At 43.3% G+C, this 23,045-nt stretch overlaps 3 protein-coding genes across 3 annotated transcripts; all 3 read left to right on the forward strand.

Moving 5' to 3' along the window:
* The first annotated feature begins 322 nt into the window (after positions 1 to 322).
* On the forward strand, positions 323 to 3,617 carry LOC115669437 (allene oxide synthase 3-like). Its single transcript, XM_056305054.1, has 2 exons — positions 323 to 1,880; positions 3,481 to 3,617. Exon 1 carries the CDS (start codon positions 421 to 423, stop codon positions 1,846 to 1,848), a length of 1,428 nt encoding a protein of 475 aa, XP_056161029.1. The 5' UTR covers positions 323 to 420; the 3' UTR covers positions 1,849 to 1,880; positions 3,481 to 3,617.
* Positions 3,618 to 4,583: 966 nt separating this feature from the next.
* LOC115667659 (putative E3 ubiquitin-protein ligase LIN) lies at positions 4,584 to 5,343 on the forward strand. The gene is made up of 4 exons (XM_030589213.2): positions 4,584 to 4,726; positions 4,809 to 4,925; positions 5,006 to 5,149; positions 5,239 to 5,343. The coding sequence occupies exons 2-4, from the start codon at positions 4,878 to 4,880 to the stop codon at positions 5,341 to 5,343; spliced, it is 297 nt and encodes a 98-aa protein (XP_030445073.1). The 5' UTR covers positions 4,584 to 4,726; positions 4,809 to 4,877.
* An 8,705-nt stretch (positions 5,344 to 14,048) lies between these two features.
* LOC115665298 (allene oxide synthase 3-like) lies at positions 14,049 to 16,026 on the forward strand. The gene has a single exon (XM_030587170.2). The coding sequence runs from the start codon at positions 14,264 to 14,266 to the stop codon at positions 15,758 to 15,760; it is 1,497 nt and encodes a 498-aa protein (XP_030443030.2). The 5' UTR covers positions 14,049 to 14,263; the 3' UTR covers positions 15,761 to 16,026.
* The last annotated feature ends 7,019 nt before the right edge of the window (positions 16,027 to 23,045 follow it).

The raw sequence follows: 23,045 nt of genomic DNA on the forward strand, positions 1-23,045 counted from the left end.
CGCGTGATGTTCACGCCGTTAGTAACGTTAACTATATGGAATTTAAGATTGCCTTACAAAAATCAGATACTAAACTGACATGTTCGATTGTTGATCAAGAAATAAACAAATTACTTGTATTTAATTCTGAAGTTACTGTATTAGATAACAACCAAACGGATTAACTGTACTTACCATAGTGAGTTTTTACTTGTCCTTTTCAGTCAACATGGTTCCTTTTGCCATTTTCCCAGCACAATGCACTACGTTGTCGTGATTATATCATTCACGTCTTTATATGACTTCGCCTCGCAAGGACCATCTTATTATCTCCAAAATTCACCAAAACCTAGTCCTCTAAAGCTAGGTCTGGCTGTGCATATCTCGATCTTGCTCGTCTTCGTCTTCGTCTAATTCGTCTTCCAATTCGTGGCATCGATCATGTCGGATTCGGAACTTCCACTGGAAGAAATCCCGGGAGATTACGGTTTCCCATTCTTTGGCGCGATTAGGGATCGTCTCGATTACTTTTACTTCCAAGGAAGAGATGAGTTCTTCCGAGACCAGATGCGCAAGTACCGGTCGACGGTCTTCAGGGCCAACATGCCGCCCGGCCCGTTCATCTCCTCGAACCCCAATGTCGTCGTCCTCCTTGACGCGATCAGCTTCCCCGTCCTCTTCGACACATCCATGGTTGAAAAGAGGAATGTGCTCGACGGCACATACATGCCCTCCACCGCCTTCACCGGCGGCCACCGTGCCTGCGCCTTTCTCGACCCGTCCGAGCCCAAGCACGACGCCATCAAGCGCTGGTTCTTGTCCCTTGTCACGGCTCGGCGCAACATGTTCATCCCGACCCTCAGGAGCTGCTTGTCGGATCTCTTTGTCAACCTAGAGGATGAGCTATCGAGCAAAGGGAAAGCGTCCTTTAACTCCCTCAACGACAAAATGTCCTTCAACTTTGTGTTTAGGCTACTATGTGACCAAGAGCCCTCGAGCACAATCCTAGGGACCAAAGGAGCAACGATGTTCGACCTATGGATATTTCTCCAACTTGCGCCATTGTTGTCCCTAGGGTTTAACAACAAGGTCCTAAATTTCTTGGAAGATGTCATGTTGCACACTTTCCCACTACCTCCACTCTTAATCAAATCATCTTACAAGAAGCTTTACCATGCATTTAGCGAGCATGCGACTTCCGTTTTAGATGAAGCCGAGAGGCTAGGAATTGATAGAGACGAGGCATGCCACAACCTAGTGTTCCTTGCCGGGTTCAACGCCTATGGTGGCATGAAAGCCACATTGCCCATCTTGATCAAGTGGGTCGGGTCGGGAGGCGAGGACCTGCACTGCCGGCTCGCGAGGGAGATCCGGTCGACCGTCGAGTCAGAAGGCGGGGTGACCCTCGCCGCCCTGGACAGGATGAGCCTGACCAAGTCGGTCGTGTACGAAGCCCTCAGGATCGACCCTCCGGTCCCGTTCCAGTACGGGAGGGCGAGGCAGGACACGGTGGTCCGGAGCCACGACGCGGCCTTCGAGATCAAGAAGGGCGAGATGGTGTTCGGGTACCAGCCGTTCGCGACCAAGGATCCGAGGGTCTTCGACGACCCGGAGGAGTTCGTGGGCGACAGGTTCGTCGGGGAGGGGGCAAAGCTGCTGAGGTACGTCTACTGGTCGAATGGCCGGGAGACCGATGATCCGACGGTGGGGAACAAGCAGTGCGCGGGGAAGGATCTGGTGCTGCTTGTGTGCAGGGTAACGTTGGTGGAGCTGTTCCTCCGCTACGACACGTTCGACGTGGAGTGCGGGAGCTTGCCCGTGGGTTCATCCGTGACGTTCAAGTCGTTGACCAAGGCCACAAGTTGTTGACCCTGCGTCTGCCGCTGATAAAGAACTTAGCATGATTTAATTGTATGATTGTGACGTGTGATTTTCAGTGTGTTTTTTTTTTAAAACTAGATCGCAGCGATTGGAAGTGTTTCTAATTTTTCAAATTACATAATTTGGGTCACTATTTAATAAATTGATTGTCTTACAATACTTTTTTCGATGATAAGCGAGCGTCAACATTGTGATTAAATATTTTCTTTTTCTACGTCGTGATTAGCTCACTCTATTATTTTGGAATAGTACAATGTATCTACGAAATACGTTATCCTCCTTGTAACTATTGCAATTAAGACGTGAGCTTAATAAGTACCAATCTGGCTTAACTTCATGCTTTTTGAAAAAAGTAAAGTGGAAAGTATATATATACACTTAAATTTTCGAATTGGCACTAGTATTGAACTTTTAAGGGTTAATACCATGAAAAACCCTAAACTGGTACACTTATGACACATTTATCCCAAACTATTTTTTTGACAATAAAAACCCCAACCTAGACATCTGTGACAATTTTACTCGAACTATTTTTTGACCACCAAAACCCAACGAGTACACTGCATGACAATTTTACCTGAACTTACCACAAAAACCCTAACCGTCACGTGACAATTTTACCCCAAACTAATTTTTAATATTATTTTTTTTTTATTTTTTTGAATTTTTTTGAATTTTTTCTTTTTTCTTTTCTTTTTTTTTTCCTTCACCTTCAACCTCTGGCCGGTCGCCGGACCGGCGACCGGCCAGGGTTTGAAGATGAAAAAAAAAAAGAAAAGAAAAGAATAAAAAATAAATAAAATTTCGAAAAAAATAAAAAAGTAACCGGCCAGAGGCGGAAGATGAAAAAAAAAAGAAAAGAAAAGAATAAAAAATAAATAAAAATTCGAAAAAAATAAAAAGTAATATTAAAATTTTAATTCAGGGTAAAATTGTCACATATGTACCAGTTTGGGGTTTTTTGTGGTAAGTTCGGGGTAAAATTATCACAGGTGTACCAGTTTGTGATTTTTTGTGGTCAAAAAAATAGTTCAGGGTAAAATTATCACAGGTGTACCAGTTTGAGGTTTTTTATGGTAAAAAAAATAGTTTATGGTAAATGTGTCACAAGTGTACCAGTTTAGGATTTTTCGTGGTATTAACCCAACTTTTAAATTATTATCATATCATCCGGAAGAAGGTAACTTTTCCAAATTTTTATACATAACCTTCATGAAGTAATTGAAAAAGGGGCATATGATGATTATGGGAAAGAAACAAGAGGCATACATAATTTGAGGAGGAAAAAGAATGCTACCATAAACGAAGATGAGACAAAATTTAAAAAAAAATCCATAAAATCAACTATTGAAAAGGTAAATAATGGATGTGGGAAGATTCGAAGACAAAACATTTTGTATCCGTACCACATTCAATCGAGGAATTACTTTTCAAAATCATTCGACTTGTCGTGATGACAAATGCTAACCGAGGAGATCTATTTTATGCTCAATGGACTACCTTGCAGCCATATAATAACAAAAAAAGTCTTTTTCTCTCCCTCTCTCTTTTCTCTCCATCGTCTTTTTCAACCTTCGGCCGTGGGGTAGAGTAGCTCAAACTCTCCCCTCTCTCTCTTGTTGATTTTGTTTGAATTTTTTTGTTATTTTCTTTTTCTTTCTTCTCTCCTGATCTAGATCTGGGAGCTCTCTTATCTCGGTTTAATTCTAGATCTGAGAATTTGAACTCTGCCAATTTAGATTTGGGAGTTTAATAATATTTATAGGGATTCGCTACCCCCATGCTCTGTCTATGTACACGTTCTCTGCCTTAAGTTTCAATGGTGATCGCAAGAGCTCTGGCGTCTCGTTGAACTACGAAGATTTGCTCTTCTGAAAGTTAAAATTGTGTTTATTCAATTTGTTTTGATTGTCTCTGTACGACAATTGTGTAGAGGAAGCCGAACCTAGGCGCACACCACCAACTGGCAACGCTGTACTTATTGGAGAAGAAACTTTAGGCGTGTGCTCATCATTGATAATAATACGAAATTTAGTGATCGGCCGTCGATTATTTTGCTTGACATATCCAATCCGTTTTTATGGAACAAGTGTGTGCTTAACTGATACTCTGTTGATCCTCCTTATTTTTTGGATTTGACTTTGTTTGTAGTATTCTGGGCTTGCTTTACTTTTCATGTATCCTTTTGAGTAATGAACACAATTTTCTTTCGAAAAAAAGAAGAAGAAGCTACCTTGCAGTCAACAACCGCATTATTTGTTTTGACCACAATTATCCGTTAGTAGCCGACATGGTCCAAGACAAAAAAAAAAAAGAATTACCTTATACTTGTGAGACTTACTCGATTTCGGACATGAAGAAAAAGGTTCTTAAATGACACGAAGTAATGTGAAAGACGGAACTGAATTTCGATCGATCAAGAAGATGTGAATTAATGTTTAAAAGGTCGATAATGACTTGCGGAAAAAGCCGTGTCGGGAATGTACCGTGAACAAGGGTCGTGAAGTCGTTGCGTACCTTTTGCCAATGAGGTACACTATTTGCGTCCTTCTAATTTAGACCATGACCAATTCATAGACCTGAACTTGACCAATGGCACAAATACAATTCACAGATAGTTCATCTAAGATCTTTACCTTTGTTTCCTCGTTCACAAAGTGGCCTTGCACGACTAGGCAGATGAATAGACTTTGCTATTGCCTTATAATGCTAAAAAGGTCGTCGTTCCATACTTCTTCTGCAGGTATGGGTAATCAAAGCTGAAGAAGTCCATTGTGTTCAAGTCCATGATGTGAAAGAGCCGGTGTACGAGCTGACCGCCAACGCGCATACCGCATGCTTCATTTCTCAAGGAACCGGGGTCAAGGTAAGTGCTACTTTTCACACATACTTATTGATCTGATTGGCACGAGGACAAGGATAGTAGCCAACTCCCTATGCAATTTCAGGTATATAATTGGTCAGGGACTCCAAAGCATATAAATTTCAACAACAACAGAACGGCACGGTGCCTCGCCATGGCCGGGGGTAAGCTCTACTGTGGCTGTTCTGGATACAGCATCCAGGTACAACACTAGATATCTTTGCATTCTCGCAATTAACAAATCAACAGTCACAAATCTTCGAGCATGCTACAATGTCGTAGGAGGTGGACTTGGCAAAGTCGACATCGGGTACGTTCTACTCAGGGACTAGGAAGTTGCTTGGGAAGCAAACTATTCATTCCCTGCTTATTCACGATAGCCTTCTCTTCGCCGGCGGTTCATCCGTGGATGGAACAGCGGGAAAGGTACGACTTTCATTGCCCACAGTCCATTCATATAAAATTCGACTGATAAATGAGTTAAAACTAATGTTTTCTGAACTTGAGCATGGAAGGTATTCTCTCTGCCCAGTAAGGCCATAAGCGGGTCGCTCTCGACGGGGTTCGACATCCAACGGATGGCAGTGAGCAACGACTTCATTTGCTGTCATTCCACGTGAAAAGGGAGAAAAAGGTGGGTTGCGTACCTTTTGCCAATGAGGGAACAGTCCTAACTCCATGAGATTGCGAAATTATGCCACGCCTTTTGGCAACGAGGGACCAGTACTAACCCATGAAATTGTTCCGCACCTTTTACAACACTTGTAAGTTGCGTTTGTTTCATGAAAAATTCAAGATTCAAAAAATATTTTTTGAAAAATGATCACATGCATCGCTTATAAAAATGAATGAATAAAAAATATTTTCATCACCCAAAAAAATAGTTAATCATAAATTGTTGTCGATAATGAAAACATTTTTCATTGATTCATTTTTTTGAAAGATATAACATCATTTTTTTGAAAGATATAACCAATTATTTTTTGGAAAATATTTTTCAAATATTAAATTTTTCGTGAAACAAATGCTCGTTTAGCGTGCTATATTGAAGATCGAGTTGGGTAAGTTGTTTGAGTTCGCTTTTTGGCCTCAAGATTCATCGTTTTCAATTGGGGACTCTGGATAATCAAAATTTAGGCCTTCTAACTTTTTCCATGGAGAGAAATGGAAATGTTAAAAAAGAAAAGAAAAGAAAAGAAAAGAAAAGAAAGTACAAGTGGGTTTGATGACCTTCATGAGGAGCAGCAACTATCGAATTATAGTTTCGACATCAAATTGTTTTTCGACGAGAAACGGAACGTAAACATAACACAGAACATAAACGTAACTTAACATGAGAAAGATAGCTTATACTACCGTTTGAAATGAAACACACAAAATGCATTTTGGTATAAGGAGGTAAAGGGTGTTGTTGAGATGATATTGGAAGGAATGCAACAAATTGGACTGCCCTTTATTCACGGTGGGCGACAAGTTTAGGGTGAAATTTTGACATAGATAAGCAAAAGGGTATGAAGGGATAGTTACCAAGAAAAAAGGTCATAAATCTATTGAATAGCGGTCAATTCAGCCCTATACTTTTCAATATGGCAATTTGAAGTTGAAATCATTTGTTAGTCCGGTCTTCAAAATTGTCTATCTGCAGGACTTCTTGGTTCATGTTGAAGTAGGTTGAATGTCCAATGATCTCCCCCCGATTCCCCTCCTCTTTTGGGTTATTTCCAAGGCTCCTGTATAAAGTCTCCTTTACAAATACGGTGCATTGCATATGCTTTAAGTGTCCTATCTTCAATTAGCATCGGCAAACCACATTCCATGCTATCTTCAGGAACTAATACTGAGAGAGGGATTTCTCCAAATTTACGACTCTAGGAGTGGAACGTCCGTGTATGCGATATTTGTAAAGTACGTCCGTGTACGCGATGTTTGTAAGAATATTTAGTTTGTGCCTATGTTTTCACTTAGTTACGGGCCCACGCTATTGAGCTCGGATTCATGTTTCCACTGTGTCTATAGCAAGTATAGCAGGACATGCAAGGAAACATTTTGAAATTTGATCAAGTTATGGATCCGTGTGTAGAAACCAAGTCACTTTATTATAACCGCGAAAGCATTAGAAATAGCCAAAACTTACGTTACACTCAACAAGCTAGACAATTTTTCCTCCAATGGACGCTCTGAGTGGCGTATACCGTACACGTAACATGGGGAATAGTGACACTAGAAGTGCCAAAAGCTGTGTACGGTACTCACTTTAGTGTCAAAAATTTTCGCCGGCTCACTTAAATGCTAAATTGGAGAAAAAAACTATCACTTAAGTGCCACCGCGAAAAATTCCAGCCAAATTAATTACGTGACTTTTATAATTAAAATTTTAATTTGAGTTGGCTTTTTTTTAAAAAAAATCAATGTATATGGCATTTTCATATGTATATTTGTTGCTTCTCTCCCTCCACGTCCACCCTCCTTCCAAAGTCCAAATTCTACCTTCCCTCTCCCGTTTCCATGGAACCCTAGCCCTCCGCAATCACGGGAAAATTACCAAAAAGTCCTAAACCTTTTGCAATTGTGCCAATTCAGTCCTAAACCTTTTTTTTGGCCAATTCAGTCCTAAACCTTTTGCAAACCAGCCAATTCAGTCCTTTTGGCCGGCCGGTGCTGACGTGGCCGCCGGCCGGCGTCCACGTGGTAATATTTTATTATTATTTTCGAATTTTTTTTCCTTTTTTCTTTTTTTTTTCTTTTCCTTCTCCCCCCTGGCCTGTCCGGCCAGGGGGGAGGTTCGCCGGCGAGGGCCCAGCTTCGGCAAGGAGTGCTGGGCCCTCGCCGGAGCTGGGCGAGGCTCACCTAGCGGTGGCGAGGGCGGAAGGGCGAGCTCCGCCTCGCCAGATCTGGGTGAGGGCGGAGCTCGCCCAGCCATGGCGAGCTCCGCCTCGCCGGAGCTGGGCGAGGTTCGCCTAGCGGGGGCAAGGGCGGAGCTCGCCCAGCCATGGCGAGCTGGGCCCTCGTCGCCGCTGGGCGAGCCTCGCCCAGCTCCGGCGAGGTGGAGCTCGCCCAGCGGCGGCGAGGGCCTAGCTCGCCTCGCCGGAGCTGGGCCCTCACTGGCGAGCCTCCCCCCTGGCCGAACAGGCCAGGGGGGAGAAGGAAAAGAAAAAAAATAGATAAAAGGAAAAAAAATAGAAAATAATAAAAAATATTAAAATATTATCACGTGGACGCCGGCCGGCGCCACGTCAGCCGGCCGGCGGCCACATCAGCGCCGCCGGGCCAAAAGGATTGAATTGGCTGGTTTGCAAAAAGTTTAGGAATGAATTAGCAAAAAAAAAAGGTTTAGGACTGAATTGGCACAATTGCAAAAGGTTTAGGACTTTTTTGGTAATTTTCCCTAGCAATCACTCTCCGACCCTCCGACGCCGATGACTTCCTCTCATGGGCCGGCGACGACAGAGTCACCCTCTACCTTCGCTGGGATTCCATCGCCTCCCTAGAGGCTGCCGAGTCGTATCTCCGGCCGTCACCATTCCCCACCTAAGGCATCGCTGCTTCTACATCGGCGACAGCTCCATGAGGTATGTCTCCGTCAAGCTCGGGTCTAGCGACGAGCGGTGCCACGCCTGCGTCGGCTACGTCGTTGGGGCCGAGTTCTGGGGGCAGGGGTTTGTGACAGTGGCACTAAGGATGGCCGCCCAGCCCGCCGCCGTTCAGGTACATCTCTGCCGAGCTGTACCCCGTGTGCTTGCTTGCTTGCTTGGCACTGAGGTGTGGGTTGATTTGGGTCTTGCGTATTTTCCTCTTTGATTTTGAGCTCAAGGTTGGTGTGGGAGGAGTCGAGACATGATTTGTGCATTTCTACGTATTCACGGCCTTGCGTTTGTTTATTTAAATATGCGTTTTCTCCTTGATTCTGAGCTTCCGGTTGGCGTCGAGCGCCTTATCACGTGAATCGAATCATTAGGTGTGCCTTGATTGTCTTGTTTTGTGAGATTTTTTTGGACAAACTGTGGTCAGAGATTTCACATCTGATTAGATTGGAGCTACAAAGTCGTGAATCGGGAAAGTAAATGGAGGCAGTGTTGTGATTTATCAACACCAAAGGCAGAGGCTTTCTTCTTTCTTAGGTCCTGTTTTGTCGCCGAGAAGATTGATCTAGATTTGTAAAGAGACAAAGGGTCATATGGTCAGGCCAATCTTTCATAGGGTGGATCCTTCTGATTGCGAAAGCAAACTGGCAAAACAGGGGATTATCTAGCCAAACATGAGGGTAGGTTTGGGAAAGATTCTGAGAGGGTCATGAAATGGAGGAAATCTCTTGAGGATTTGGCTAATTTGGTTGGGTGGCACTTCTCAAAAGGGTACCACTACTTCCTCCCTGTCGCGACCTACATGTCCCGATTGGGCTAGATCAAGAGGTATTTGTCGAAGGATGTGAACATTAATTGATTCATTTGAAGGACAAACTAAATAGTTTATTAATCCAAAGACCGAGGCACTCCCGAGTTTCGTACCTCGCGTGACGAGAGTTGCCTAACTTACGCATTTGATTGGAGTCGCCACTAAGCCATGATCAATGATCGGCTAGAAACCCTGATCGAGACGAGAGAGTGTCGTCTCAATACGTGCGAAAATTAGAGATTCTAAAATTCAGGGATTTGATTACACTAGCGATCTAACTAGTACAATTTCGGTACCTAAACTTGAATTTTCGCAAACTAATGTACCGGACAGTCTATCAAAAAAGCTAAGATTTCACCTAACCGTTCTAAAAATAGAAAATAACAATCAATGTATTAAAAATGCACAACCAGATAATCATAAAGGAAATAAATAACCAGCGATTTAGCATCATCTCTAGAAAGGAAAAGACAATCAAAAGCCCTAAGTAAAGACCTAATGGTTTATCCGATTTTTGAAAAAATTTTTAAAGGTTTTTCTCATTTTTCATTTTTTTGTGAGTTTCTAACCTAAAATCTAGTGAAATTAAGCCAGCATTTTCCGATTTTCTCGAATTTTTTGAATTTTTCTGAATTTTTCTGGATTTTTTAAATTTTTTGGATTTTTTAATTACTATTCATTTTTTAAAATTTTCTGAATTTTTTTAATGTTTTTCAGACTTTTTAATATTTTTTGGATTTTTAAACATTTTCGAATTTTTTTGGAATTTTAATATTTTTTTGAATATTTTTTTTAATGTTTTATTAATAAAATAAAATTTTCGGACCGGATCCCTGACCTGATCCGCCCGACACCTGACCCGGATTACTGACCCACCCGGAAACGCTTTTTCTATTTTTTATTTTGATTTTCCTTCTTTTCTTTTTCTTTTTTCTTTTATTTCTTTTCTCTTTTTCTAATTTTTTTTTTATCATTTTTGTTTCTTCTTCCCCTTCGTGCCTAGAAAGGCTTCTTCTTCCCGAGAGCTTCCTCCCCTGTTTCTTCATGGCGCCTTCACCGAGCCTTGCCGGGACCACGCCGAGGAAGCCCACCGCAGGTCGACGGCTTGGACAGCCAGCGTCGACGACCGGCACTGGCCGTACGACGTGACCGTCGGCCGCCTTTCCGGCAATGATACCGACGACTTACTCCAGTCACGGAACCGACATCAACGTGTAAAAATCGGATTTCTTGGCTCTCAAATTCTCGACCACCCCACAACAGACAGTAACACTGAACATACACGGACAAACACATCAAATGAAGATAGAGAGCTAACTGTTTCGCTCCAAATCGCGAGCACACCTGGCAACCGGTAATGAAACTTCCGACGAGGAGACGTACACACGCGGCCGACTCGGAGATGTGTGAACTGCGACGAAACGACATGAACGAAAGCAAGAAACTTGAAGTCAGTGACAATAACAGAGAAAATCGTGCATAAATCAACACTCTAGCGTATCGGTTTTCATGAAGTTCATCTCGGGTCTGACTTGGGCATTTGACCGCGCAGGTGCTGTGCGACTAAAACTACGGGTTTCTAAGTCGATTTCAGTGGGGTTTAAAGGTTTTTCTTGGTAGAGATCGTTCAAGAACGCATCCTGGAGATGCAAAGAAACATTTTCCTCGTCTTGTGGTGCCGGGCGACCACCAAATAGACTCGGTGTGCCCGGCACCCGAGAGGCACGGGAAGGGGGAAGCAAAAACAGGGGAGTTAAGACACCCACCTGTTCGTGGCTGTCCAAGTCGAAGCGCGGCGGCTGAGGGGCTCGGTGGCATCCCGGGTGGCCCTCCGGCGAGCGGGTAAGACTCGAAACTCTCTGATTTAGCTCGACTCTCTCTCGGCCTCCTCTTTCTCCTCTCGCTTCTCTCTTCAATCTTTCTCAGCCGGCGTCACCGGACTCGAACGTACGGCGGAGAGGGGGAAGAGATTCGCCCGGCCACCGCCTTGTCGATCAAGGGGGCCGGAACACTCTCCTCCAATCCCTCAATCCTCCATTTTCTCTCTTAGTTTTCTCTCCATCTCTCTTGGTTCTTCACCCCCCCTACTCTGTTTTCCCTCCTCTTCTCTCTCTGCTCTCTATCCTTTGATAAACACCCCCCCGGCCTTCTCTCTCCGTTGGGGGGGATTGTCCTCTCTTTTCCGCTCGGCTCGAGGACAATCGTCCTTTATTTTCGGGCTAGCCGAGATTCCTCGGCGGTTATCGCCGATTCCCCCCCGGCCTTCCCCCGTTTTTGTCTCTCTCACCTTTTGTCCATTCCGTTCTCTGCCTTCTTCGAGCGAGCGTGAGAATGGTTGAGCGGCTGGGCTGGGCTGAAGAGAAAGGAATGATGGAAGGTTGGGCCGAAAATAAAAAGGAGGGGGAGGATCCAAAGGTGGGCTGAAGAGAGAGGGAAAAGGAGGGGCCAAGCCCAGAGAGAGAGATAAACAAAATGGGCTGGGCCAAGCGAGAATTAAAAGATCGGAACTAGGGCTGATGGGCCGGGCTAGATTGGTCCGATATATATACTTCATTTATTTTAGTTTTAGTTTTATCTCTCTTTTGCACTAACTTGGCCCATTTACCATTCAAGCATTAATTCATCGCGGTGGGGCAAAATTAGGTGTCAACACTCTCTCTTTTAAGTTTGACAGAGTAGGTTGGATACACTTTTTCCTATGCTGGGGGTTTCCTAATTATTTCAGTGTTGAAATATACATATACAGTGACTCCTTTTGAAGTTATCTCTTTGTACTGAAGATTATAATGATTCTCTATGACTACTATATAACCTACTCATGTACAGATTGATGGCAATGTCAATATGACAAGTATATTGACGTAGCAATAAGCTGCAGTTGAATCTTCATTATAAATTTATTTCATGTCTCTTGCTGAAACTTGAAACTAATTAGTTTTATGTTCTTGGTACAATGGGACCTTTTCCTTTTCTTTTTCTGAGCTGATGCAATGGAACTTGCAGGGTTGAATCAAAGCTTATTCAGACAATTGTTAAAGAAGTGTCGAGTAAATTAAATCGCCCCTCTTTGAATGCTGCAACTCACCCAGTTGGCATAGATGACACCCTTAGATGGAATTAATCCAATTCTTGGAATTCGCCTCGACGATGTTCGTATGATTGGCTTCTATGGAATTGGAGGCATAGGCAAATCCACCGTTGCCAAGGCCATGTAAAATTAATGTTGGATCGGATTTCCTTTTCCAAGAAATTTTCGAGAACTACTCTGAATGTTGTTGACTGTCCCTAATGCCAAATTGATTTCCTAGGTTCAACCGGATTTTGACGGTCAGTGCTCCAACAAGAGCAAAAAATATAGCCACAAAGCGACGGACAAATTTATATGTATGCAAAAACACTAGTAATAGAGCTATAGAGCAGAAAAAAAACCAATACCTGAATACTACAGTCATGGCATCCGCAACACAGTTTTCCTTGCACAAGAGACAAGCACTTAACGTATTTGTTTTGATTCAATAATTTTGAACCCCAGTTTTATGAATGAACTTGATAGAGAAAAATGAAAAGAACAATTACAAGCCAGGGTGACCGATCGAGAGTGACGCGACATTAATGTCATATTTGTGCTGCTATGTGCTTGACACTGAAATGATCGCTTTTTAATAATGACTTGCACTAAAGTGATCGCTTTAAAAAAATTGGCACTCAAGCGATCACTAATTACAACTTTTAGACGACATCATTTAGGGGCTACATGCTGACTGGGCATGCCGGCGAGCCACGTAGGTCTGAGAAATTAATAAAATATGGCCATATCGGATTTCCAGCAACCCAAACCGAAGTTGGCATTTAAGTGATCGTTTTTTTTTTTAAAGTTGGCACTTAAGTGATCCGAAAAAAACTTTTGACACTAAAGTGAGCGCCGTACACAATTTTTGGCACTTCTAGTTTCCTTGTTCCCGTAACATGGTGAGCCTAGAGTCATCCCTTCTCGCCTTTTTAGTTCGTGAAAAAAAAAAAAAGACTAGACGATATTATGAGGAATTGGCCAAATGGTCAAATGTGATATGGGGAAAAATATCAAAAAAGTTATAAACCTATTGCATTTATGCCAGTTTAATCCTAAACATTTTAATTATGTCAATTGAGTCATAAAATTATTTACATTTTGTCAATTAAGTCCATCCGGCCAATTTTGGCTTGAAATCGCTAACTTGGATGCCGGTCGTCTTACGTGACACGGCCGAAGCTGACATGGATATTTTCTATAATGTTTTTAATTTTTTTTAATTTTTTTCCTTTTTCCATTTTTATTTTCTTTACTTATTTTTTTAACTTACAGCCAGCAAAGGTAAAAAAAAAAAGAAATGAAAGGAAAAAAAAAAGAAAAATAATAAAAAATTCAAAAATTTGGCCGTGCCATGTCAGTACTGGCCATGCCACATAGGATGGTCGGCATTCACGTCAGCGATTTCTGACCAAAATTGGCAAAAAGTACTCAATTGGCAAATCATAAAAAAATTTAGAACTTAATTGGCACAATTAAAAGGTTTATGACTGAATTAACATAAATACAATAAGTTTAAGACTTTTTTGGTAATTCTCCCGTTTGGTGTGGATATGATGAATCGTAAGTTTGTATCACAAGTTCCTTTTAATCCAAATAATCTTGAGGGTCGTGTCCACCAAATGTGACAGATGGAGTGATGCCCGATGCACATGGATGAAGCAGTTTGCGTGTATCGGTTAGATTATTAGCCGAGCCGAAGAATTGAATAGTCAGTGGTTATCCAGGAAGAAAGAGTCGACGCTGATATGATCAATGTTGAGTTGATAATTGAAAACGAAGGTATCGTGTTCAAGCGTAAAAAAGTCTCCTCCTTGCTTTATAATTCAATTTTCTGACTCAGTTCTTATCTCCACAATTGACACAAGTGAATATCGTCCCATAATTGTCAAAACAACGATTGCATCCCACCAATTGGAAACGATTTTCCACCTTACATTGTCGATACATAAAGGAAGCCGCCACTCCAAATCCATATATGTCCTCTTTGAAGCTTGAACACTCCTAGAAAAAAACCACATCGAGCACTCAACTTTGCCTTTGATTTCTCTCAAAACCCTAGGTCCATTTCTTCATTATCAATGTCTTCACACAATTCTTCATCATCATCATCTTCTTTCCCATTCAATGTCGAGCAAATTTCAAAAGCTTCTCGCGACAATGCACCTCCGCTTAAAGAAATCCCCGGAGGTTACGGCACACCTTTCTTCAGCGCGATAAAAGATCGTATCGACTACTTCTACAACCAAGGAAAAGAGGAGTTCTTCAGGTATCGAATGCACAAGTACGACTCGACTGTCTTCCGAGTCAACATGCCGCCAGGCCCGTTCATGGCCTCGAGCCCTAAAGTCATCGTCCTCCTCGACGCCGCCAGCTTTCCCGCCCTCTTTGACACATCCAAGGTTGAGAAGCGAGACGTGCTCGATGGCACTTACATGCCCTCCCTCGACTATTTTGGCGGTTACCGTGTATGCGCTTTCCTCGACCCATCCGAGCCCAAGCACGCTGTTCTCAAGCAATTCGTCTTCTCCATGCTCGTGTCTCGGCATGGGGAAATCGTCCCGCTCTTTAGGAATTGCTTGTCGGAGCTCTTCATCAACCTGGAAGATGAGCTAGCTAGCAAAGGCAAGGTATACTTCAATACCTATAGTGACAAAATGTCCTTTAACTTTGTGTTTAGGCTTTTCTGTGACAAAAAGCCACATGATGCAACAATAGAAACAAAAGGGTCAAAACTATTTGATTCTTGGTTGTTTTTCCAACTTGCCCCATTGATGACCCTAGGGTTGACTAAGGCCTTAAACTTTCTGGAGGACATACTACTACACACATTCCCACTGCCTCCATTATTAGTCAAATCTTATTACCAAAAGCTTTATAACGCCTTCAATGAGAATGCAACATCCATATTGGATGAAGCCGAGAGTTTAGGGATCAAAAGAGACGAAGCTTGCCATAACCTCATATTCGTTGCCGGTTTCAATGCGTATGGCGGGATGAAAACCACGTTTCCGGCTCTGATCAAGTGGGTCGCATCAGGAGGAGAGAAGTTGCATCGTCAGCTCGCTAACGAGATCAGATCAGTCGTCAAATTGGAAGGCGGGGTCACACTCGCTGCCTTGGACAAGATGAGCTTGACCAAATCGGTCGTTTACGAAGTACTGAGGATCGAGCCACCGGTCCCATTCCAATACGGGAAGGCGAGGTGTGATATGGTGGTCCGGAGCCACGATGCAGCCTTCGAGATCAAGAAGGGCGAGATGATTTTCGGATATCAGCCGTTCGCTATGAGAGACCCGAGGGTCTTCGACGATCCGGAGGAATTTCTGGGCCATAGGTTTATGGGGGAAGGAGAAAGGCTGTTGAAGTATGTGTTCTGGTCGAACGGTCGCGAGATCGACCATCCGACGGTGCGGAACAAGCAGTGCCCCGCGAAGGATCTGGTGGTGCTTTTGTGCAGGATCATGTTGGTGGAGATCTTCCTTCGTTACGACACGTTCGACGTCGACCCCGGGAAGTTGCCTCTCGGATCATCTGCAACGTTCAAGTCGTTGACCAAGGCCGCCACGAGTAATTGACCATGGTGATCAAAAGCTACTTCAAGAGCTGGTTGATAAAGTCTTACAGGTTAAATCAATCAGCATTGCTTTGTGTGGTAGGTACAAAACACTAGAAATGGGACATTGATGAGAAATTAGAGTTGTCCTGTTTTTTAAGAGTGTTTACTGCAAAAATTGCTGACATTCAATTTGTGGCTATCCTTCCTCAAGGCTTTCTTTGATTTATTATATGGGTAGGATGTACTATTAAATTTTGCAGGAAATCAAATTTACTTCAACTCAAACTTCTTGCAACGGGACAAAATAACATAATATATGCTCTATTAGCTTGATTCTTCCTCTTTTATAGAAGTTTCGTGTTTTCCAGGAGATTTCCATCGAAAATTTATGCAAAGTCAAAAAATAAAGATTGTCCAAAAAAGTTGTCGGACCGATGAGATACATGTTCCCGAAATTTTGCCCTCCCAAACTGCTTGCATCAAGATAAATAACTCGAGACATGCTATAATAGCTCGATCCATCCTATTTTCTAAAAGCTTCTGACATTTTTTATGAGATTCCTCTGTAAAATTTATGTAGAATCAAGAAAAAGATCGCCCAAAAAAGTTATTGGAGCGAACAGTGAGATTTATAAGGAAAAAAACATACATTATGGACTCATGGTGATAGCTTTAACTTTTTTAGCGATGATCCTTGTGCACGTGCTTTGAATCTGTCAATGCATGAATGCATCGAGGAAAACTTATTCTAAAGTTGCCTATCAAGACAAGACAAAGGCAACTAATGACACATCCAGCTATAGTGTATTCGTATCCCACAAGCACTAGAATGATAAATATTCCGGTACATAGGGTTTTGTCAATTCGAGGGAATTAATTAAGTTGAGTAAAATTAGAAATAACAATATTCAACAAGTTTTGAAAATTGTAGAAGTACCCGTTTTAAAGAAATCAATTACTTACAAGTTTTTAGAAATTTTAGGATCGGATTTTGTCTTTCTCTTGACAATCTCCCCGAGTGAATGTATCAAATTTCTGCTAGGCACTCTCAGTACACGTGGAATTGCCACGTCAGACTTTAACCATAATGTTAGATGAAATGTTAATGGAGTTAGATTTTGATATAAAGTGAAAGTTGCTAAAAAAAATTTTGAGACGACAAAAAGTTCAGAGTAAAATTCAAACTGAACTTACAGTTCGGATTTTTTTAGAAATCGGGCCGTCAATTGACAAAAGAGTCACCCGTGGGAAGGTGAACCCCAAGAACGAGCTAAAAAAGGACCACTCTCACGACTATGCAAAGGCTCCTTCCTCATTAACAGAAACTTGACTCTCACTTAACAAAATAGAATTATGCAACTTGGCCGCTTCAACTATTTAGGCGCAGAATGGAAGATGATAGAGGAGGACAAGAGAATTCCTGTCACGCCCCGAACTCCACGAGCGCGCGATCATTCCTCCATTGTCGCAATGTACGCGACATCCCAGGACTTGTCGCCGACCCAATCGAAACACTAACGAGTAATGCATGCGGAAGCAACCTCGAACTCTCCGTACAATATATAGACAACGGGATAATAGAGAGACAAAGAATACACATCAACAAGATACTTTTATAAACATAACATCGATTACAACACATACATTTGCAAGCCTTCTACGAGGCCACTATCTACGAACCACGCACACCAACAAGGATCGGGTGGTTGGTAAGTTTAACTCCTCTACAAAAAGGGGCACTCAAAAGATGGGGTAACTCGACCTATCCTCAATCTTCGTTGTATCCTGGCAGCGTCTCCGGATCAATCACGGTTGCGGGTCTGAAATGGTTTGGTTATACAACCATGAGAACACTTCTCAATAAGCAACTACCTAAGCCTCGCTTAGGCCAAAGCGTACTTCCGAACAATTCTAAACATGCGATTCAAACAATCGACGTGCCATAAACAATCACAGGCGTCCTTACCTCACCTTGGCGCATACACAAGTCCTGCAAGTTAGAATATCGCCATAACATGGCTAATTGCCCATCAAGCACGCGCAAAGCAATTCATGGCATGATCAAGCATAACATGGTTAATAATCCAGACGTGCTCATCAATTAACTCAGGCAAAGCATTCCCCAATGCAAATCGCACTCATTAAGTCCAGATTATTAACGAACCCTTGGGCCACCGAACTCCCGCCGGTCTTCTGGCGTAACCAGGCATCGTCCCGTTACTTCAGCGAAGGCAACGTCCGGAACCCCCGCCCAGACGGCATTCCACAAAGGAGCATCGATTCGGCCTCCACCGCGATCGGCAACGTCTAGAACCCCCGCCTAGACGGCATCCGAACCCCCGTCGGACATCGTCTAGAACCCCCGCCTAGACGGAACGTGTTGTGACCATGCACACACCTCAGCAATCATTACTAATTCTTATCTTTATAAATTAGCCCAATGTCAACTAAATCCGTCAAAACGCCATGATAACACCGAATAATTCTCGAGAGAGAGAAAAATCGAGAATATACAAAATCGGGCCCAAACTGGGCAGTTGCGCAGTGAAAGAAATCCGTTTAAAATAAATAGTAAACCAATTCCAAAAATTATGAAATTTTGGATATGTCGTATAAAACATCTTGATAAACATTTTCCGTGAAGAATTCGAAACTCAGTTCCAACTGTAAACACCTCTTTTTGTCACTTGAAGTCAGACGAAATTCGACCCGTCCTGTCAGGCCGCCTGACCATAAAAATGCATCTCATCCAGTACCCAAATCACTTTGGAAAGCCTTGAAATTTTTATATGTCATAGAAACGAATGTTCTTAACAATTTTTGTGAAGAAAGTTTGTTGAAAAGAGGTCTGGAAAAATTTATAGAAAATCGGAAAGACCAGAAGGTCGGGTGAACAGTAAATCCGGCGGACTGAATTCGGTCCCAAAAATGGACTTACGAATGGCATTAAATGATCTCCAAAAATTTCAGATTTAATGTATGTCATACTACAAGATGTCATGAGCAACTTTCATGAAAAACATTTCCTCAAATTCGGCCCACACAAGTCACAGTACAAATAGTAAAATCCAGCGACGCAGCAGCAACTTTACCGGAAATCAACCAACAAGCACCACCAAGCAAACCAAGCACAACCAGCCACTAAACCAACTATCCACAGCCCTTAAACCATCCCTAACATGTCCATTAGTCACCCCTTAGCCTAGTCAAGGGTTAGGAAGCCACTTACACTTAGCTTAAGCAAGAAAACCCAGAAGAAAAGGCAGCAGCAACTCCGGCGGTGAGCTGAGCTCACGATGGCTGAATGGCGTGGCTGTGGTGATCAGCGAGCAGCTGGTCTGGCGGGATGAAATGGAGAAGCAAGAAGCCGCAGAAGCCAAAGGAAGCAAAAGCAAAATGAAGGAGCCGAAGAAGCAAAGAAGAAATAGAAGGGAAGACGAAGTAGCGGCGGCGCTGACAATTGAAGGACGAAGCGGCGGCAACGTGGGGCGAAATGAAGCGAGAAACGGCGGCGGGCGTGGGGGTGGTCAGCAAAGCAGCAGCAAGGGACAGCAGAAAGCAATAATTGAGCAGCAAGGGAATGAGTGGAAGTCAGTCACAGCAGAGGGAAAGCAGAAGCAGCAGCAGCAAGCAACGTAGGAGCAGAAGCAGTCAACCAACATGATCAACAAGAGCAGAAGTCAGCAGAACAGAGGCATGGCAGCAGCAGCAAAGCAGAGGCAGCAGCAACGTGGGGAGTCAGCTGAAGCATGGAGAAGTGATGATGGCTGGTGGAGTTGGTGGAAGAAGTCAACAGCTGTAGCAAAGGTAGAAACAACGTGGGGGAGGGCAGCGGGGAAAGAGGAGGAAGTCAGCGGCGTGGGGCAGCGGCGACGTGGGGGAGGAGAGAGAGGGAGAGAGAGAGAAGAGAGAGAAAGTCAAACGCACTTGAGTGCGATCCGACGATCCTCATTCAAATCCGAAAACGATTCAACGGCCAACGAAAAACCCTAATTATAAATTAGGAAGAAGGCCAAAAGATAATAACTAAAACACACTATGAGGGAGGTCTACTAGTCCAAATTCGCACCCGGTCCAAATTTCACTTTTCACTTATCCCGGGCAATATTGACGCTGGCCACAATAATATCGACACCGTCCAATTAAATTTGTCACGACACTCCGAGAAATTCGACACCAAAGTTCGGGCTCTAAATAACGGCCAAATTTGATCGAGTACGATTCTAGCAAAATCTCTAATTTAAAAAAAAAATAACCCAAGAGTGATCAGTTCCGGGTGAGATTTTATTATAAGCGCACTGACGAATTACACGTTTTATAAATCCCAAAAATGGGCCGAAATTCGGAATGTCACAACTCTTCCCCCCTTACAAAAATTTCGTCCTCGAAATTTACAATCCAACCCAACTATTCGAACAAATGGGGGTATTGGTGTCGCATCAACTCTTCGCTTGCCCATGTCGCACTTTCGGTTCCATGATGCTCTCAAATCACCTTGACCATCGGAATTGTCTTGTTCCGCAACACTCGCTCCATTCTGTCCTCGATCCGTACTGGCTTTTCCACGTACGACACTTTGTCGTCCACGTCTATTTCTTCGTAATTTAGCACGTGGATCGGGTCCGGTTCATATTTTCTTAGCATAGACATGTGGAACACATTGTGCACATGGGATAAATTCGGCGATAGTGCGAGACAATAGGCTAAGGTGCCAATTCTCTCTAAGACCTCAAATGGACCCATGTACATCGGGCTCAACTTTCCTTTCTTGTCAAGCCGTGACAATCCTCTCATCGGCGACACCTTGAGGAAAACATGATCCCCCACTTGAAATTCCAAAGGCCTACGTCTCCGGTCCGCATAATTCTTTTGGCGGCTTTGAGCGGTCTTAAGCCTATCCCGAATTACCTTGACCATTTCGACTGACTGCTGAACCAACTCGGGACCCGTGATGCTCCTCTCACCAACTTCGTCCCAACAAACCGGTGTTCTGCAAGCTCTGCCATATAGCGCTACAAATGGTGCCATTCTGATACTCTACTGGTAGCTATTATTGTAGGCAATTCAACCAAATGCAACTGTTCCTCCCAGCTACCTTTAAAAATCCCAGTACACATGCCCGTAGCATGTCTTCCAAAGTCTGAATCGTCCTTTCAGATTGGCCATCCGTTTGGGGATGATAGGCCGTGCTAAACTGTAATTTCGTTCTTAATGCCGTATGAAGACTTTTCCAAAAAGCGGCAGTGAATTTAGGATCACGGTCTGAGGTAATCGTTACTGGCACTCCGTGGAGACGGACTATTTGTCGCACGTATATCTTGGCATACCTTTCTAAGGCGAAGTCCTTTCGCACCAGCAGAAAATGTGCTGACTTTATCAATTGATCGACTACCACCCAAATCGAATCATAACTCCTCTGACTCTTCGGTAATCCCATTACAAAGTCTATCATGATGTGTTCCTACTTCCACTCTGGGATTTCTAATGGCTACAACCTTCCACCCGGCTTGCAATGTTATGCCTTCACTTGCTGACATGTTAAACACTTAGCCACGTGCTTGGCTACATCCACTTTCATGCCATTCCACCAATAATGTTGTCGCAAATTCTTATACATCTTCGTACTATCCGGGTGAATACTGTAATTGCTACGGTGAGCTTCTGACAAAATTTCTTCCTTCAGTTCTGCATCACCGGGTACACATAACTGTCCATAGAACTTCAGAATCCCATCCCCTGATACCTGAAAGTCCGATTTCCTTTTTGTGACATCCATTCTCAGAACCTTCTGAATCTCCGGGTCCGTCGGTTGTAAAGCCTTAAACTTAGTCTGGATTTCCGGTTCAATCCTCAATGCGACAAGCAGACTTGAGACATGACTCTCTTCAAACTTAAACTCCGAATCCCGAACTCCCTCCAACAGAGTCCATTCCTTGACCATCATATGCGCGATGCTCGATTTCTGACTCAGTGCATCCGCTACTTTATTAGCTTTTCCGGGATGATACAGAATATCGCAATCATAGTCCTTAAGGAGTTCCATCAAACGACATTGTCTCAAGTTCAATTTCTTTTGGAAAAACAAGCACCTTAGACTTTGATGATCCGTATAAATCTAAAACTTCTCCCCACACAAGTAGCATATCCAAATCTTAAGGGCGAATATAATCACGGTCAATTCCAAGTCGTGCGTCGGATAATTCAGCTCATACGGTCTCAATTGTCGTGATGCATATGCCACCACTCTTCCGTGTTGCATTAACACGCATCCTAGTCCTTTTTGCGACGCGTCACTGTAGATGTCATATCTTCTCGGACCCGACGGGATTGTTAATACTAGTGCAGTCATCAACCTCTGCTTTAACTCTTGGAAATTCCTTTCACACTTATCCGTCCATTCAAACCTCGTCTCCTTCTTTAATAATCGTGTCGATGGCGTCGCTAATGCCGAAAACCTCTCCACGAAGCGTCTGTAATAACCCGCTAGATCTAAGAAGCTCCGAACCTCGGTCACTGTTGTTGGCCTCGGCCAATTCGTGACGGCCTCAATCTTTGTCGAGTCCAGTGCAATTCCTTTTCCGGATATCACATGTCCTAAGAACGCCACTCAACGGAGCCAGAATTCGCACTTACTAAATTTAGCGTAGAGCGCATGTTCCCTTAAAGTCCGTAGAACTCTTTCCAAGTGTAGCTCATGCTCGGCGGAACTCTTTGAGTATACCAAGATATCGTCTATGAAGACTATGACGAACTGATCCAAAAATTCCTTGAATACCCTATTCATTAAATCCATAAAGCAGCAGGGGCATTAGTCAATCCAAATGGCATCACCGTAAACTCATAGTACACATATCTCGTCCTAAATGCCATCTTCGGCACATCCTCCTTAATCCTCAATTGATGATAGTCAGTCCTTAAATCGATCTTTGAAAATATCGACGCCCCTTGTAACTGATCCAACAGGTCATCAATCCTTGGCAACGGGTACTTATTCTTAATGGTCACCTGATTCAACTGTCTGTAGTCAATGCACAACTTTAACGATCCGTCTTTCTTCCTCACGAATAAAACTGGCGCTCCCCATGGAGACGCACTCGGGCGAATGAAGCCTTTATCCAATAACTACTGCATTTGGACCTTCAATTCCTTCAATTCCGACAGTGACATCCTAAAGGGCACTTTCGAGATCGGTTCTGTCCCTGGGGCTAATTCAACCACAAACTCCACTTCCCTCTCAGGTGGCAATCCCGGCAATTCCTGAGGAAAGACATCGGGAAGATTACACACCTCGGCTATGTCCTTTA

Source organism: Syzygium oleosum, unplaced genomic scaffold (assembly GCF_021117445.2).
Source record: "Syzygium oleosum isolate NSW1041296 unplaced genomic scaffold, Sole_v2.1 Sole_v2.34, whole genome shotgun sequence".
NCBI classification, from domain to species: Eukaryota; Viridiplantae; Streptophyta; class Magnoliopsida; order Myrtales; family Myrtaceae; genus Syzygium; species Syzygium oleosum.

Bases quoted from the DNA above. Each gene is read 5' to 3' on its own strand.
- LOC115669437 (XM_056305054.1), top strand. From the start codon at position 421: ATGTCGGATTCGGAACTTCCACTGGAAGAAATCCCGGGAGATTACGGT.
- LOC115667659 (XM_030589213.2), top strand. From the start codon at position 4,878: ATGGCCGGGGGTAAGCTCTACTGTGGCTGTTCTGGATACAGCATCCAG. The intron at 4,926-5,005 runs GTACAACACTAG...ACAATGTCGTAG, and splicing joins GTTCTGGATACAGCATCCAG to GAGGTGGACTTGGCAAAGTC. The intron at 5,150-5,238 runs GTACGACTTTCA...TGAGCATGGAAG, and splicing joins TGGATGGAACAGCGGGAAAG to GTATTCTCTCTGCCCAGTAA.
- LOC115665298 (XM_030587170.2), top strand. From the start codon at position 14,264: ATGTCTTCACACAATTCTTCATCATCATCATCTTCTTTCCCATTCAAT.